The 18,642-nt window shown below is 36.7% G+C and overlaps 2 protein-coding genes across 2 annotated transcripts; both read right to left on the bottom strand.

Annotated features, from left to right (window-relative positions):
• Positions 1–969: 969 nt before the first annotated feature.
• LOC307150496 (red-sensitive opsin-1) lies at positions 970–3,685 on the bottom strand. The gene is made up of 6 exons (XM_079857780.1): positions 3,373–3,685; positions 2,672–2,968; positions 2,413–2,581; positions 2,075–2,240; positions 1,753–1,992; positions 970–1,654 (listed from the first exon to the last, which is right to left on the bottom strand). The coding sequence occupies exons 1-6, from the start codon at positions 3,461–3,463 to the stop codon at positions 1,556–1,558; spliced, it is 1,062 nt and encodes a 353-aa protein (XP_079713906.1). The 5' UTR covers positions 3,464–3,685; the 3' UTR covers positions 970–1,555.
• Positions 3,686–6,000: 2,315 nt separating this feature from the next.
• Positions 6,001–8,551, bottom strand: opn1sw2 (opsin 1 (cone pigments), short-wave-sensitive 2). Its single transcript, XM_079857781.1, has 5 exons — positions 7,892–8,551; positions 7,583–7,751; positions 7,268–7,433; positions 6,536–6,775; positions 6,001–6,399 (listed from the first exon to the last, which is right to left on the bottom strand). The coding sequence occupies exons 1-5, from the start codon at positions 8,262–8,264 to the stop codon at positions 6,292–6,294; spliced, it is 1,056 nt and encodes a 351-aa protein (XP_079713907.1). The 5' UTR covers positions 8,265–8,551; the 3' UTR covers positions 6,001–6,291.
• Positions 8,552–18,642: the final 10,091 nt, after the last annotated feature.

Genomic DNA, 18,642 nt, shown 5'->3' with positions numbered 1-18,642 from the left:
TGCATAGGAAGTATGGGCATTAACTTCTGTTCATGACCTTACACAATAAAAGCACACATCCATGCATACATTAGCCCCCAAGCACACGGAGGCACATGGATACTCAGATTCAAAAAGGTAAGACTTCGATTTGAGGTTAATCTTCCTTAGAGAAGCAGTGCTTTTAGTGTCACATTCCAGTTGAATTTGCTTAGCTCCCTCAGGCTTAAATGGAGGAATTGCACTTGACTTGCTTCTCTTATTTGCAGACTTCTAAGTAACTTCTAAGCTTTAAATCCTTTCTAGCACAAAAAAACAAAAAAACAAAACAAAAAAAAACATTGAATTGAAAGTTATTTTCCTTAAAGTGGATTTTTGTCTGGGTGTCTTAGGGATTTCAGTGCAATTTCTTTATTTGTACTTTCTATTAAATTAAATCTAGGGAAAGTATACAAAAGTGAAGTTAGGGACACATTTTTAACAAGATCATGGATCCTTTTCACATTTCCAGGTTAGGAATTAATGCAGAAGTAGGCCTAAACTATAGCAGGATAAATGTCTGTAGAGGTAGGCCTACGTGGGATACCACAGCAAATATTATTTTTCCATTCCCATTTGTTTCAGCAAAAAAATAGAAAATAAAAACGACAATTGCATTTCCAAGATTTCCTAAAAGAGAAAAAACATATACTGTAGAGAGAGGGATTATGGCAGTCAGAAGCGATAAGGATGTCATATTTTTAGTCACTCATTTATCAGCTGTATTAGTAACCTCCTTGTTGTGTTAGGAGGTAATGCCAGGAGAATATAATAAAGTAAAGCAATAAAAATGCACATAAAATAAAAAATGTAAAGTTTCTGTATATGAAAATGATATGCGAAAATACATATCTGTGAAAGGGACCATATCTTGACTATTTCAATTGCTGCCCTATGGAGACCCAGAATGAAATCATTTCAGAGAGATGTGCATGTGTAATAAAAGACACTGAGAACAGAACATTTATTTTGCTGCTTTTTTTTTTTATTTTCATCAAAGAAAAAAATAGAACCATATTACATGCTGTACATGGGCAGGCCTCTATCTATCAAACACATTTTTTTGTCATTTTTGTTTTCTTGCAAGATGGCTACAAAATTAAGATTACAGAGATATTATTACATTGCCACTGAACAGCAATTCAGCAGAAATTGTACATTACAATGAGGCGATTACTTTTTGCTGTTAGTTAAACCACGCTGAGTGTCACATTCCCACAAAGTGCTATATATATAGGCATACAACCTTCTGAATAGTCAGTGGATGGAGTATCATGGACAAATTATTGTGTGACAAATAAATACCATAAAAACTGTAACATCATTCTGGTAGATCTTAAGCCACAGGGCCGTTGAGCAAGTAATGTGTTAACACACAGTGCCATGCAACAAGGTATTCCCCATCACTCCAAGGGAAATATCTGGAAGCAAAGTTGTCGAGATACGTTGAGGGTAAACAAGGAATATAAAAAGTCCCATTTTCATCTTTTTTCCCATGTCTGACTCAAGACCATTGCTCTGAGATCTGGTGTGCAATTTATGCAGGAGCCACAGAGGACACTTCTGTCTTGGATGTAGACACCTCAGACCCATCATCCACCTTCTTTCCAAAGAGCTGCATGATGCATACGCGGAACTGAGAAGAAAGAGAAATCAAGATTATTTTGCAAAGATTCATGCAACGTTTTCTCACTGTGCTCAAGGTTTGAGCTTTGTTAAACAGCATTGACTTACTTGTCGGTTCATGAAGACATAAATGACGGGGTTGTAGATGGTGGCGCTCTTGGCAAAGTAGGCAGGCAAGGCTGCTGCCAGTGGATGGAAGGCATAGCCTGGGTTTGCAGCTGCAAAGCAGGCGAAGAACGTATAAGGACCCCAACAAAAACAGTAGGCAAAGATCATGACAACCACCATTCTGGACACTTCCTTCTCAGCTTTCTGTGTGGACTCAGAATCCTTCTGTTGCTGGGCGACCTGTTGGAAAGAAATGACAGATGCTTAGTGCCTTTTTAGAAACTGGAATAAGCTTTTGAAAGCAGTCAAGGAGACAACTTACAGCATGAATGGCCAAGTACACAGCGATGTAGCAGAGAATGATGATGGCCAGAGGGATGATACAACAGGTGATCATTAGGACAATCATGTAGGACTGGACACCGGGGTCCTCGCTTCCACTGAAGACATCAGGGCCGCAGGAGGTCTTCAGACCGTGAGGCCAGTATCTGAAAAATAATGGATTTGAAAGATCCACATTTATGCTTGTGTGGAACTTATTTGTTGGTCTTACCACCCAAAGAATTAAACGATTTCATGATGAATTACTAAGATATAAATGTATGTAGCTGTCAAATGCCTTCATTAGTTATTGATCATTTAATAACTTGGTCATTTTACCTGCTCCAGCCAAATATGGGAGGTGCACACCAGACAGCAGACCAAACCCAGCAGAAGATGATGCCACCAGTTGCCCATTTACCATCAAACTTGACATTTCCAAATGGTTTGCAGACGACCACCCATCTCTCCCAAGAGATGATAGTCAAAGACCACAGAGCAGAGATACCTGTTGATTGTTAGATATCATTAAAAAACTCACAAAGTTTTGGTCAAAATAATTTGCATATTTATTTGCTCCCTATGGGCAGTAACTTACCACATACAGACACAGTGTAGCCCTCAAGTACACACATGGGATGTCCGAGGATAAAGTAGCCGAAAATCTGGTTGATCACACTGATGGTGCTGGCGATCACAGTCTCTCCTAGATCAGCTATAGCGAGGTTGACCAAAATCCAGTTGAGAGGGTGACGGAGCTTCTTGAATTTGGCCGTGGCCACCAGTACCAGGCCATTGGTGAAGACCGAGGCAATGACCACGAATATCATCCAGCATGTTGAGATGTTGTACACCCATCGAGGGGCAATGTGGTAGTTGGGTCCCTCAAAGGGATCTGGAAATGAGAAATAAAGACCAGTAATATTATCATCTTGAAGGAGTTCTCACCTGAAGCCTTTGTAACCAACTCTCATTATTCTGATGCTCCATATTCATCAGTCTGAAATTGTTCTCTGGCTATGTTACTTCTGGCCAAAATGCATAGAGAGCGCTAAGGTCAAAAGACCACACATTTGAAGTTTAAGAGTAAGACTGCCAAAATTTTCAGTCCTATTACACTGTCACTATTGCGGAATCTTTAAAAGCCCACAAAGACGTTCACATAGCTTTATCATTCTAACAGAATAGCTACGATTGAACAATTTCCTATACATTTTTTGTCAACATATTCAATGCACACAACCTACCTATTTAAACCTACAATTTAAAATAGAAATAGAAGAAAATTTAAAAGCTCACCTTTGGTGTTATTGCTGTTGGTATATGTGAACATTGATTCTCTCGTTGTTTCATCTCCCCTTCGCCTGGCTGCGAACATCACGTCTGCCATTTTTGGAGCTTGTTATATAGCCCAAACCTGTAGTTCCTTAGCTGCTGTAAAGGTCTGGGCCTTTGTGCTTTTACTACCTTCTGTCTCTGGCCGACTCACACCGACAGACTTTGGGCTCTTATCAAAGTGCTTTTATATGCAAAAAAAGAGGATGCCCTGGCTTACAGGGTGGAGAATTGTTGAGGTCAAAACAGGTATCAGGAGCAGAACAAAAACTCATTCATTAGGCTTACAGGAGACCTAAGCTACTGTTCCTTCCTAGGATTGTTGAAGCCATCACAGGTAAACCAAAACATAGTGCGGTGGTGACCTTTGGCAAGACCAAGACGAGTGATTAGAAGGTGACGGCCCTTTGATGCTTTCTACAGTTCACTGACCTCTTTGTGTTGTCCATGACTGAAGCTTCTTGTGCAGTATTACTGTACAGCACACTTTTATTAAAGAGGCATGAGATCATTATTGCAAAAAAAGCAACAAACAAATCCATTGTCATTCTCTGAAATAGCACCAGATTAGAGTGCTCTGGCTCCTTAGTTGGTGCTCCGTACAACAAGAGCAGCATATAAGAAACATTCCATATGGGGTTTTAAGTTCAAATTTAAATTCCAATAATAAAAGGTATAAAAGGTACAAAAGCTGTTTCTGAGGCGGTACTCTTTCGAAAGGTACTAATATGTACCATTTGAGTACTAATATGAACCTTAAAGATGGTATGCATTGCTTAGGTGTAAATAAGGTACAAAGGTGTACCTTTTGAAAGGGTACCGTCCCAGTTACAGCTTTTGTACCTTTTTTTCTGAGAGTGCGCACACAAAACATTTCAGCAGAAAAAGTTGTTTTTGTTATAATCTTTTATCTCTATCAATTAAAGAGGCTTTTTTCATATTTCAAAAGATTTCACGACATTTCAAAACACCTAATTTTATCAGACGTAAATAATGACTAAACGACTGCATAACTTGGCTAAAGAGTATTTTAGAAAGGACATAAACATTTTTTCATTTATATCAATTTCATTGTAAACACCGTGCCACACAGTTCAAGCCCAAAAACGCTTAATCATTCATATTATCTCATGTCCAATTAAAACAAATGTAACACAGTTTCAATCATCAGTATGTGCAGGGTAACTGTAAGTCAGACATCTAGGTTACGGTCCAAGTCCAAATCAGCTTATTGGGACAACTGGGGTACCCAGGTACCCTCATGAGATCCTAATTAGTATTGACAAGGATGCAGCCCAAACCTTCCTAATCCCAATGGATTGATGGTTCAGTTTAGGGAAAGCAGGGTTTATCTTAAAATCTTGATGAGGTCAGTTTTAATCTCTCCCTGTTTCTGACGATAGGCGTTTTCTTTTCTTTTTTCAGCCATCGGCTTCTCCATCTACTGTGGCAAAGTGAACACTAGAACGTGAACAGACCACACCAGGGTGAGGATGGAGCCAACACGAAGACGAGAGCAGTCTGTACACTTTTTTACTCTATCAGTTGTTTCCTTTTCATTCTTAAAATTGCAGAGAATTGTACTGATATGTATGTGTTTAACCGAACAAGTATTTGTTTGTTTTGATTTTTTTTTTACTTTTACACTTCCCTTTAAAGTGAAAGCTAGACTATTGGAATTAATGTACGCTTTGCGGGATTGAGAGTCAAGGGTCACTATAGTGTTTTTTGTTGCTATTTCACAGTGTAAATCACAGATATTCAGAGATGTAGTTGAAAAGGATGTTTTTCAGAAACAGATGGATCAGAAAGTATCAAGGGGCAGCACTCAGTCAGTCCTATGTCTGGAATTCCGCTAGTTCTGAACTATTCGTGATTGGCAAAAGTTCACTACTAGCAGAACTCGGATATACAACTGAATTCTCAACGAAAGCTCAAGATAATAGTTTGGTCTCACATGGTCTGCCATTGGACAACTGCTATATTCATGGTATTTAGTACTGAACGTTTATTTAACGATTTTTACATGTTTGAATGGAATTAATCCATATAATAGATGTTAATCTAACATGGGCAAAACTTTGCTTTCACTGCTCATTGTTTCTCTAACATCATTTGTGGTTTAATTTCTAGATTATATTGATATTGTTCTTGTATTTATTGTGTTAGGCTAGTTTGGAAATGACAAAAGCTAATTTCATATTCTTTCTTTGCACTTATCTTGATTTGAAAGTGAACTGCTTACTGGATGAAGTACAAGAAGAAGTTAAGGTGAGTAAGCAAGTAATATTTCTTCTGTATTTCTAAAGAGACATTGAAAACTACTGCACATAAATTCTCATTATTGATTTTTAGTGAATTAATAAAAAAAGATGAATTATTAGCAGTTTTGCATATCAGATAATAGTCTGTTTGACTTTGCTTTTCAGACCATCCCTGGATGTGTTACTCCATTACTCATAACCGAAGGGCTACGGACTTGATTACAATCAGATATGAGATACTTCTCTGTTTTCATGTGTTAGTTGTTTTAAAATGGTGTGCTCACTACAACAGTCCATTTAAAACAGGAAGAAATAAGACTAATGTAATATCATTCATATAAACTTGTATGTCACAATTCTTGAACTGATAAATTTACCACCACAATTCTTTCTTTCTTTCTTTGCATTTATTGTACATTTTTAATGATAACAATGAACTTCTACTCATTCTACTTGTTCGGCAATCAAGACCAAGACCAAGTTACAAAAATGTTGACATTAAAAGCAAAAATTCCTAGTGGGTCTATGTTTATTATTTACAATCATTGAAAAAAAAAGATTTCACTGCCATGCAGCAGAGTGGTTCTGTCCGCAGGATGAGGTTACATTAAGAATGGGTTTATTTCTCTGGTGCAACAGAGGAGACCTGGGTGACCTGAGATGAAGAAGAAGCCTCATCTTCCTCAATATTCTTGCCACAGACCATCTTCATCATACAGGAACGGAACTGGGTTTCAAAAGAAATGAGTAGCACATATTATTTAAAGTGATTAGTTATGCCATATGAACATGGCATTTAGTACTGTAGCCTTATGGGAACAAACTTCAACAATACAACTCCAAATGTACACATAATACTATACCTGTTTGTTCATTAAGACGTAGATGACAGGATTGTACACTGTAGAGGCTTTACAAAGGCAGGATGGTATGGTTGCCAGTCTCAGGTCAAATGGTTCACCACGGTGGGAAATTACCCAGAGAGCAAAGCAAGCATATGGTCCCCAGCATAACAAGAAGCCGAACACCATCACCACCACCATCTTTGTCACCTCCTTCTCTGCCTTCTGGGTCGAAGCTGAATCTGCTTGAGCTTTGGCTGCCTGGTAGGACAAACAAGGGATTTTACAGCAACGGGCAACATGACCACAGTAACCCATTCATAGTCTCCATCTAGTGGACAGGGATGTGCATTCCAATGTGGCAGAGCAATGAAACACATTTATCATTTATTTATGTAAAAATTAAATAAATGATAAATCGGATTTTTATCAGTTGTGTTAGGATTTGGACCAACTAAGTAAAAATGTTAGTGTGAAGCTTACCTTCAAAACAAGAAAAGTGTGCATTTAATTTTAGCATTTGAATGTTCACTTTCCTATCTAGTTTTCAGATCAAAATAAAGAACAGGAATTAACTTAATATGTAAAATAATATGGTTTTGTGGTTAATATATATTAACTGCCATCTCAAAACCACACTACAGGGTGAAAGGGATGATCCGAATTAGCCAGGTTTTGGTGCTGGAAATGAGATTACTTGAAATATCAAGTCTAAATTACAACACTGTATGTTTGCATAAAAGTTGTACTTACTAATTTGAGTGTGATGAGCAGCTGACCATAACAGAACACGATGGTGCTGAAAGGAACCGCAAAGCAGAAGCAGAACAAAAACATGACATAGGATTCGTTGTTGTATTTGTTGTTAGTCGTATACCAGTCAGGTCCACAAGAGCACTGCAAACCTTCAGGGATGTACCTGTAAAACAAATCTCAGTGAGGTTGACGGGATAGACAACTCTGCACAATTCAATCAGAGTACTTCACTCAGGGACTTGAACAAGTTGTACAGGAGTGGGCATTGATTTTTGGCATTGTGTCTTCCTCAGTGTGGGCAGTGGGACTTACCGGCTCCATCCAAACAGTGGAGGGAATGCAGCTGAGCATGCAATACACCAAGGAATTATGCAGCCAATTATGGCATGATGGGTCTTGAAGGTAAAGTTCCCAAGGGGTTTGCAAATGACCAGCCACCTTTCAAGTGCCACCACAGCAAGAGACCACAAACTCACCATTCCTGCAACAACAGAGAAAAAAAAAGGAAAAAGGGTTTGGTGAAACCATCTCAAATCAGAATGTTTTATCTATTAACTACAGTGAACTATAGTAGAACAGACTAACACAGAAGCATTAACATGATGTGGATGCATGTCATACCTCCAATTGTTGAAGTGAAGCCCTCCATTATACATCCTATCACCCCGAAGATAAAGTACTTATGCCAGAAGGCGTAGAATGCTACAGAGGAACCAAAAACGGACACCCACAGGTTTGAAACGGCAAGGTTCACAAGAATATAGTTAAGGTGAGATCTGAGTTTCTTGTATTGAATTGTGCAAACAATGGTAAGGACGTTGATCGCAGTCCCTAAGACGAAAAGGATGAACATAAAGGCAGCCATGGCCATGAATACGCCATGGTGACCCAGGTGGTCCTGGGGGACCAGGAAAGGACTGTAAGCAGAAATATTGTTGACATCTAAAGGGATGGGGATGTAGAAGTCCTCTTGAAACTCGGGTACTGCCTTCATCTTGCTTGAAACTGGCAACCACTCCACCGAGAATGCTGTAACACCTTAAAGCTTCAATCAATTGTGTTATTTCCTTCTGTAGATTACTGCAGCATCGCAAAAAGAGTCCAACCCGTATCGATGTAAATTCTCTCTTCGTTGAACACCAGATGAAGGCTCCCTCAAACTATTGTCAAGTGATCCCTCTTTTATAAGGATCCAAAAGATACCATTTTGCTCCTCCCAAATGGTCCCGATGGAAGGATTTGAGGTTTGTTGTCATCTACCAAACACACAGGCTCTTGTGCAGGCACACAAATACATGACAAACAGATTCAACACATACAAAACTACATTTGTGCAGTGCAAGACACACAATTCACTTAATCTCATTTCCAGCACCAAAACCTGGCTAATTCGGATCATCCCTTACACCCTGTATTGTGGTTCTGTGTTAGAGATGGCAGTTAATCTGCCGCCCAGAGCAGATAAAGCAGCTAATCACTCGTTAACCCCTCTTTAATCTGCTTCCCATCGTATTATCTCCAGCTTTGAGCCTGGAATCATGGCCTTTGTGAAAAGCCTTAAATACTTGACAGCTGGATTGTCCTTGACACTCGTCTGTATGGGTTCTTGTGTCAGAGCCGAGAAAGGGACTATTGGAAGTGAAATGTTCACAACTTAGTGATGAACATCTTGTATGGACAAAAGGTAAAATCATCATGGATTTGAGTTAGCAAATGACATTAAGCTACTTTAAACTCCAAAACAGAAGCAAAAAAAGAGGTCACTGCTAAATTGCTGTGAAAAAAAACAAGCTTGTAAAGCAAATAAATCTCACATAATTACGATTTTTTTAATAACGTTTAAAGAATTCAATTGTATTGATCAGCAGCAATAGCCTAAATTTTCAACAAAATTTTTTTTTTTCATTAACAAAAAAGCCTGTTCATGACAGTTCATTATTTTATGTTAATTAATAGTCTGTATTCTAATTGAACAACCTTAGATAGCTAAATGAAAGTTGAAATGGTTAATCAACCATTAATTAATTATTTAATAAATTAATTCAATTTACAAAAAGAAATGTAACACTACACTTGTATGCAACACTTATAAAGACAAAAGCTCACTAACATTTAATAATTGCACAAATAATAAGGAGGTTAATAATCACATTAGTTTTAATAAAAGTTACAACAAGGCATAGAATTACATATTTATTTAAGACTATACCAAACATATAGTAAATAAGTAAATAAATTCTAATAAATAAATTTGTTCAACAGCACCATGAATACATTGTCACAAAGTGAGTTTACATGTAGTTCTTCCACCAATGAGATATTCAGTAGCAAATAGTTTTGCTTTAAAAAGTTGCCAGCCACCGCCAGAATTTTTGATCATTTTCACAAAATTTTCATGGCCCCCAGATTATTTTCTTATATGAATATCTGAACATGCAATAGCCTATCAAGCTTAAAAAAACTAAAAGTTTTATTCTAGCTGAAAGGATTCTTTTTTTTTATCAACACTTGAATGTCGTAAGTTTTATAAAAAAAAAGAGCTGAGAAAATCGCGTTTTTGTCAAAGAGATCGGATTCATAATGGTGATCAAAACATATGGAGTAGATTGAGTATCAACACCCCCCTATGTTTGCACTGTCCTAATCCTCGGCCTTGGTTGACATTTCATTTGGTGACATTAGGCAGTTTTTGGTTTATATGTTCAGTGTTTATTATCACGTTATTTTGCATCTGCTTATCGCTTGTTTCTGCTTCTTTTTCGCCTGTGTTTTGATCCGGATATTTCAACACTATCTCAGGACCAATTCGTACGAATTCGTACGAAAAAAGTGCCTAATTCGTACGACCTCACTCGTACGAATTTGTACAATTTGTCTAAACCCACGTGATGGGTAGGTTTAGGGGCGGGGTCAGGGGTAGGTCATTCGTATGAATTCATACGAATTGGGCAATTCGTAAAATATGTACGATTTAGCAAAAATCGTACGAATTCGTACAAGTGAGGTCGTATGAATTTGTATGAATTAGCCACCTCGTAGAATTCGTACGAATTGCCGTGAGATCAGGCTGGATATTCTGTACTCTTTCAGAAGATGTGTCAGCGCCCCCAATCGTAACAGATGGCAGGTAAAAGAGTTAGAGTTAGACCCACTGAAATGCCTTGAAACATGCAGCATTATTCAATGTGCTGTTCGTGTGACACTAACTTGAAACTCGACTTCATTTGCCCCAATGGATGGAAAGCCTATTTACAATGTCGGTTCCCTATCCCCTAGTGAATATGCCATTAATGTAGAAAAGAGTGAATGTGTGAACAAGTGACCATTTTAGTCACAGCTTCAACATCTATTTGGGGGCGGGACGTTGTAGATTCTAGAGAGCATTTGATTGGACAGAACATCTGATGAGAAGTTGAAGTGCAGAGTGATGTCATCAAAATCATTGATCCATATTGGCGGAAGTGAGAGACCATACATTTTGAATGCTTAAATGTGACCCTGGATCAGAAAACCAGTCAAAAGTAGCACGGGTATTTGTGGCAATAGCCAACAATTGTATGGGTCAAAATCTTTACGCCAAATATCATTAGGATATTAAGTAAAGATCATGTTCCATGAAGTTATTTAGTAAATTTACTACCGTAAATATAAAAGATTTATTTTTGTGTGTGAATGCAGCACAATCGCGCACATAAATGGACAACTTTAAAGGCGATTTTCTCAATGTTTTGATTTTTTTGCACCCTCAGTTTCCAGATTTTCAAATAGATGTATCTCGGCCAAATATTGTCCTACATCATACAAGAAGTCCATACATCAATGGAAAGCGTTTATTCAGCTTTCAAATGATGTATAAATCTCAATTTCAAAAAGGTCCAGGGTCACATATTTTCTAAATGCAGATTTTGCCAATGTTTTGGAGCTTATAGATAACAGTAAGACTAACATATTCATACTAAAAGCCAAACAACTTCAATTTTGATTTCATGGGGATTTTAAGGCAGTCATTAAGCTTGCCAAATATTTTAAGATAGACAAATACTAAGATAGAGTTTAGTTCGTAATTGCCTATTCCAGCGTCACAACAGAATTATTCAATAAATATTTTAGTAATATTTGTTATTTATACATATTTTGAAAAATATATTAAAAAAAATTTATCAAGCTGCAGGCACAGTCACATGGACCCTTTTACAGACTGTGATAACACGTTTTCAGATTTATCAACATTGCAAAACTATAACGTTTTTCTTTTTTTTTTTTATTAATACACATAACTTATAACTTTATACTTTGCTTCTACAACAGCTGAAGGTGTGATGGCAAATTTGACATCTTTTTTTGACCAACGTAATCAATCTCTCAATTAATCAATCAATCACTTGTCGTAATCAACCAATTTTCCTTCTTTTAAAGTTGTGGAAATACTATCATGGATTTTGTTTTGTTTTTTGCTATTGGAGCAAATGGGAATGCAAAAATGATATTTGTTGTTGTCTCCCATTCCCCACTGTAGTTTACCCAACTACTTTCACTTCTGAAAACCCCGGAAATGTGAAAAGGGTTCATTGTGTCATCCCGTGAAAAGTCATTGCATGAGCAAAGTAGGATTTAAATGAAAGTCTTCCGGCTCATAATGCTCCATAATGCTCCTCTAAGCTAATCTCTCCCTGAAAAACAAACAGCAGATTTCCCATACAACCATGCTGAAAAGGTAAGATGACAGAACAAAACATCCAACACAAGTATCATTGTGGTATTTTATGTTATACTCATTTCGTCACATAAGCTTTTTCAAAACTCATCTGGTATCAGGACCTTGGACACTTTGCAAGAGTAGCAACTCAAAGTACGAAAGGGACACACACAGGTTGAAGTATTAACATTCAAAAGAAATATCATTATCTTAAAATCGTTCTCATTTTCTTATCACCAAAATCACTGCAGATGACCTCTTTTTATATCTGTCCATTCCGTCACCCTCAGTGGTCAAAGCTCTGTCCCCTCCTTCCTCTTCTGTTTTAATCTCTGGTCTTCCTCACTTGTATGACCCATACAATGATCTGTTTAGTGGCTTAAGACTAATTATTGGACTTGTGCTAAGGCTCTTAACTACCACAGTCAGTGTAGACCATAAGAGGGGTGCCTAAGGTAAAGATACATCTAAGTGCGTCACAGTTATCTCCGGCCTATTAACCTGTTTCAGCGCAGAGTTTATGTCAGTATGCCTGCAGACAGTTTATATAGTTTTATATTTACCAGTCTTAGTGATTAACACAAACAAGTGAATGTAGCCTACAATAACAAATACAAACGCAAATACTCCCAAGTGAAGATTTGCTGTTGTACTGTTCTGCATATTAGCATTTATTGTAATAATGATCTGTTAACAATTACAAATTGGATGTAATGTCATTAAGGAAAATTATTATTGATCAACGTTATAAAGTGAACATCCCAGAGCAAATAAGTACACTGAAACCACAGCTCTGCTGTGGAACAGTTTTTGCAAACTTTGCAATATATGAGTATCTATAATAATGATTTAAGTCGATTGTTGATAACTATTACGAAATGCAATCATTTTACTTAATGTTAATAAGGTAAGACATTATAAATTGTTACACACATAATTAACATGAATGGCTCTTCTTTTAAAAATGTAAATATGAACTTTAATGATGCTTGGGCTTGAAAATAGTGCAGTTACAAAATCACTTTGGTTAAAAGTAAGCATTTAGAGAGGATTAATTGTTTTGATCTCTTTACGCCACAGCCTGCACCTGCCTGCCAGCTAAAGCACCTTGCATGATGCCTTAATTAGTTAATCTAATCAACACATACACCAATGCTTCATTTCACTGTTCTAGTTACTAACACTTTATAATAACTTTCATTAATAAATCATTAACAAACATTTTATAATGCTTAATAGATCATTGGTTAATATATTCACATAGATAATGTGCTTTGTTAATGTTCACTAATAAACTTATTACGTGTTTGTTGGTTAAGAGATCATTATATAATGTAAATAAATAAAAATACAAATATCATTAAACTTTCAATTATTATCATGCATTTCTTGATAATCTACAAATGTCATTAAACTTCAATGCCATTTTTTTAACGTTTAGAAATGTACAAACGCAAAAAGGCGTTTGCTGAGTGATCTGGATGTTCAACAGAAAATGTAACAATTTAAGAATGACTGGTCCCACTTTAAAGTATGTATGTACTTAATTGTTAAATGTACTTCATGTCCAATGTTCTATTGCAAAACACTTTTGCTGCTATTGAGGTTGGATACGGGTATTTAGGGACAGGTTTGATATGGGTTTAAGGCTTGGTTAAGGGGTCAACAGTGTACTATGGGTCGGTCTGATTATAAGAGATTCACGGTTCAAACTGTTGTTTTGACAGGTCTAAAGAACAAAGTATTTTCTTGAAAAATATATATTTTTTTTCATGTAGGCTATGATTGAAGGAATAATATCCTGTTTAAGGATTTAGGGCCAGATTTACTAACAGCTGTCACCAGCGCAGACCCTCTTTTGCCGTTAAAAAACTACTGTCAGGATTTACTAAAGACATGCAGTGAAAAATTAGTGCTGAAAAATCGACACATTTTTGCAGCTGACCTTATTGCATTGTAATAATAATAATAATTTGTTACATTTATATAAATCGATATATAACTCAAATCGCTTTACAGAAGGGGGAATATCCTCAACCACCAACAATGTGCATGCATCCACCTGGATGATGCGACGGCAGCCATATTGCGCCAGAACGCCCACCACACACCAGCATACTGGTGGAGAGGAGACAGTGATGAAGCCAATCAGTATATGGGGATGATTAGGAGGCCATGATGGACAGAGGCCAAGGGGCAAATTTGGCCAGGATGCCGGGGTTAATCCCCTACTGTTTTTCGAAAGACATCCTAGGATTTTTAATGACCACAGAGAGTCAGGACCTCGGTTTAACGTCTCATCCGAAGGACGGTGCTCTTTGACAGTATAGTGTCCCGATCACTATACTGGGGCATAAGGACCCACACAGACCACAGGGTGAGCACCCCCTGCTGGCCTCACTAACACCTCTTCCAGCAGCAACCTGGTTTTCTCAGGAGGTCTCCCATCCAGGTACTAACCAGGCTTGGGCTACAGGGTGATATGGCTGCTGTTATAAGGAGGAGAGTATTTGAATGAATCATGTAAGGTGATTTACTAAGGTGTTTGCACCATCATTTACTGGCCAAAAAATCAAACATCAGCGCTTTTTTTGGAACTGCGGCCCATAGCAGCTATAAGTGTTGAGGCAATAAAAACATGTTTTGCACTCAATTTACAATTATGTGGTGTTGTTAAGACTTTAGAAAGCATTTTGCTAAACTTAACTAACCACCCTTTACACAAACGTTTTTAAAAGTCCAGTGCCCATAAAGGTAAATGATTAACAGTTAACATTTACAAATCATGTACACTTTTGCCACTGAGATGACTGCCCATAAAGGTACTAAATAACAAAAAGTTTATAAACATTTACAAATAATGAATAGTTTTAACTTTAGAATGTGCACTGCAAAAACATGAGCAAATAATTAACAAATGATTTGTGAACAATATTAAACACAACAAACGAAGACCAAATTTAGGCCTATGACCTTTACAGATGTGGTTATAAGTTAATGAGAAATATGTTAACATGAATAGCGAGGTTAAAATGACTAATTAAATTACCTAATTATTTTTCCACAACATTTGTAAATATAAACAAGTACATGTTAGGTAATAAATTAATTGACCTTTATTTCGATTTGTTTGCATTTTGTTTTCTTTAAATAACAATTTGTTAATAATTATGTAATCTTTAAAAATATTATTTAAAAATATTATTGAAATATCAACAAGCATATTATCTCATAGCTATTTGAATATAAATATATATATTTGAATATATATATATTGAATATAATATATTAACTAATGATCCGTTAAGATTATATAATTGTGTTAATGATTTAATAATGCAGCTTAAACTTTGTAAACCATCTGTAAAAATCACTTGTAATTTTTTTTAAAAGTGCATGATCATATGAATTGGGAGTTTAATGACATTTGTAAGCATTTCAATTGACATTAAATAATTATATGTTAATCAATCAACATTATCTCATATTTCTAGCTATGTGAATATATATTAACTAATGATCTGTTAAGCATTATATAATGTTTGTTAAAGTTAATATAAAGTGTTATTGTGTATCCAAACGTATGTATGCAAATAGAAGCTTGCTTAATTAAATCCCAATTCCATTTTCATTAAACTTTCAAAATTGAGTTTTGACTGGTTTCTTAGATTATGATCTGTCCTGTGGCAGACCAATTTAGCTCTGCTTTGCTCAGATTAAAAGAAAAATTAATCAATTTACCACTGGCATGACATAACATACATTGATACTAAAATTCCCATCCTAACAAGCAGAGAAATTTCCATCACTTGTGTAATGGATTTTAGTGAAATGGATCAGGTCAAAGACAGACTGAAAGGTCATAGTGATTAACAGTTGACAAAACAACAAGTCCAGAAGAAGGAGGAGGCTAACATAAAGTTAATAATCACAAGCCTCTTTGTAATGCAATGCAACCATAAGAAATGCAAAAACTTTGTGCTTAATCTGGGTCCATAAAAATGTTCTTCATTTGTACAGGGATATAATGTATACTTTCTATTTAAGCTTATTGCTGACCTTTTGATGGATCTTTTGTGAAAAGGTCTGTATTTAGATGCGTTGAATTCCACTGCCACCTGTAGGAAAGATAAAACTCAAATCTCAATTAATGTAAAGTACAGCAATACAATTGCATGGAGAGTAAAAGGGGGGAAATAATGTCACATGTTCTAGTTTCAGAAGACATATCAACACAAACTGTCAGCACATTTGCCAACATCAATGTCTGCAATTTCTATTAATAATAATTATCTTTTCTGATTTATTTTTTCGTTTATTACAGTGAATAAACGTTCCAGGGAAATGTTAATAAGGTAGAGGCCAACATTACTATAGATAGGTACTCTTGTTGTGATGATAGACCAGGTGCATTGCAGGAAAACTGAGAGATGCTACACTGCCATCTAGCTTGAAAGACAGAAAGAACTAAGAACTAGACAATACTGGGTTGTAATTAAGTTTTCTTTACTTGCTACTGTAGTTAAATGGTCAAATTAGTTTACTGTTGTTTAATGAAAATTAAATATTTGAAAATTAAATAAAACATGTCACAAATTAGATAAAAATGTTGGTAGATTTTAATCTAAAAGATTAAATTACACAATTTCACATGTAAATTGCAATCAGATGTCTAACCAAATAGAACAAACAAATGACGAATAAATAATTTCTTGGATAAATAAACTACTTATATTTAATTGCAATAATCATCTGGGTCATTCTTCATTTGAGTTGACGACAAGTCCCTCTTTGCAACAGTTGAAATAAAGTTTAAATATATCAATACATCATAAAATATTTGCATATTTGTAGGGTGAAAAAAATCTGTGCTATTATAAAAAGTTAGTAGTACTATTACAATTTAAAATAACTGTTTTCTATTTGAATATATTTTTTTAAATGTAATTTATTCCTGTGATGGCAAAGCTGAATTTTCAGCAGTGTCACATGATCCTTCAGAAATCATTATGCTGATTTGCTGCTCAATTATTATAATTTACTACTGGCACTCAAATATTAAAAATGTGGTTCTTTAAGATTTAACATTAACATTTTAATTGTTACATTTTTAAATCTTATATGCCTCTTTTTACAAGATGTAATATAAGTCTCAGGTGTGCCCAGATTGTGTCTGTGAAGTTTCAGATCAAAATACCTTTCTATTATATAGAAATGAGAATACCTTCATTTTTGAGTTGAAGCAAAAACATGCTGTTTTCGTGCATGTATCTTTAAATGCAAATGAGCCGCTGCTCCCCGCCCACTGTGACATTACAGCTCATGTTTGGAAACCTCTGCCAAAAACTAACAAAACATCTGTTTGGTTTTGATTATCATATCTAACGTGATCACGCTCACAATGTCACGGTTCTGTTTAGTTTCATTTTCATGGACTTTTAGTTTGTTATTTTCAGTCACATGTGTTCCTTTGTACAGTTTCCTTCCACTCATTAGTTTCTATGGACACTGAATGTTCTCACAGGAGCTGCTTGTCAATAAGTTCTTTATCTCTGCATCCAGACCCAGAGCCCAGCCCACCACCAGCTCACCACCAGCTTCCGCCCTCCGTGAGTATAGAGCCTGTGTCGACAGCGCCAACCATCGCCCCGACGCCTAAATGTAAGTCTGACCAGGGGTGTGAGCCGGCAACCACCGTGACAGAGGGAACCCTGGTGGAACTGGACACGGAGGACTGGCTAATAGACCTGCATTCAGATACTGCTTCCCACCCAACCCAACGCTGAATCATCGATTTCATCATCGTCTGAGTCTTCATTAGTGCTGCTTATGGTCCAGCTTGAAAACAGTGTCGATGAACTATACTGACTTAAAAATTAACGTCATTGATCCCATCCAGCTTTCCTCTCTCACCTTCACCGCAGAGCTCAGCCAGTCCTCCAGCCTCGCCTCAGCTGAACGGCTGTAACACCTCGCGCTGTGGTCAAGCCTCAGGTCGTGCACTCTCCAGCTGCACCTAAACAAGAGAATCCCTCGCCTCCGCCTTCGGCCTCTGATCCCTTTGCTCCCCCTCGACCTGTCAACCTGTCAGCATCACCTTGGCTCCTCCCACCCTCGGCACCACCAGAGACCCTCAGCCTTGCGGCTCCACCAGGCTCCATCGTCCCTCCGGCTCCACTTTGGTCAGCCGTCATCCTGCCTGCACTGCTGCATCTCTCCACCCCTTCAGCTCCAGCGGGCTCCGCTCCCTCCGGATCCACCCTGGTCCTCGAGCGCACCAGCTCCGCCTAAGTCCCAAATCAGCAAGAATGATTTCTGAATGATCATGTGACACTGAAGACTTAGTAATGAAAATTCAGCTTGGCAATCACAGGAATAAATTACATTTTAAAATACATTAAAAAAGAAAACTATTTTAAATTGTAATGATATTTCACCATATTACTGTTTTTACTGTATTTTTCAATCAAATAAATGCAGCATTGGTGAGCAAGAGACAGCTTTACAAAATATTATAAAATCGCACCAACCTCAAACTTTTGAATGGTAGTGTATATTATAAATAAATAAAAACTTTAACATGTACAATTAAATTTATTTGTTTTTTAATACATATTTTAAAAATGTCCCCCATCCTTATTGATATCGAACACTGTGTGAAAACGGTACTTTAAAA

The sequence above is a fragment of the Squalius cephalus genome (genome assembly GCF_949319135.1).
Source record: "Squalius cephalus genome assembly, chromosome: 22".
Taxonomy (NCBI): Eukaryota; Metazoa; Chordata; class Actinopteri; order Cypriniformes; family Leuciscidae; genus Squalius; species Squalius cephalus.
The sequence above is the reverse complement of the archived record's forward strand: the minus strand, read 5'-3'. Positions and strand labels throughout refer to the sequence as shown.

Coding starts and splice junctions, on each gene's coding strand:
- LOC307150496 (XM_079857780.1), bottom strand. CDS start 3,463: ATGGCAGACGTGATGTTCGCAGCCAGGCGAAGGGGAGATGAAACAACG. Junction 1,993..2,074: donor TGTACTTGGCCATTCATGCT/GTAAGTTGTCTC, acceptor TCTTTCCAACAG/GTCGCCCAGCAACAGAAGGA. Junction 1,655..1,752: donor ATGTCTTCATGAACCGACAA/GTAAGTCAATGC, acceptor CTTTCTTCTCAG/TTCCGCGTATGCATCATGCA.
- opn1sw2 (XM_079857781.1), bottom strand. CDS start 8,264: ATGAAGGCAGTACCCGAGTTTCAAGAGGACTTCTACATCCCCATCCCT. Junction 7,434..7,582: donor CCACTGTTTGGATGGAGCCG/GTAAGTCCCACT, acceptor TTTGTTTTACAG/GTACATCCCTGAAGGTTTGC. Junction 6,400..6,535: donor ACGTCTTAATGAACAAACAG/GTATAGTATTAT, acceptor TTTGAAACCCAG/TTCCGTTCCTGTATGATGAA.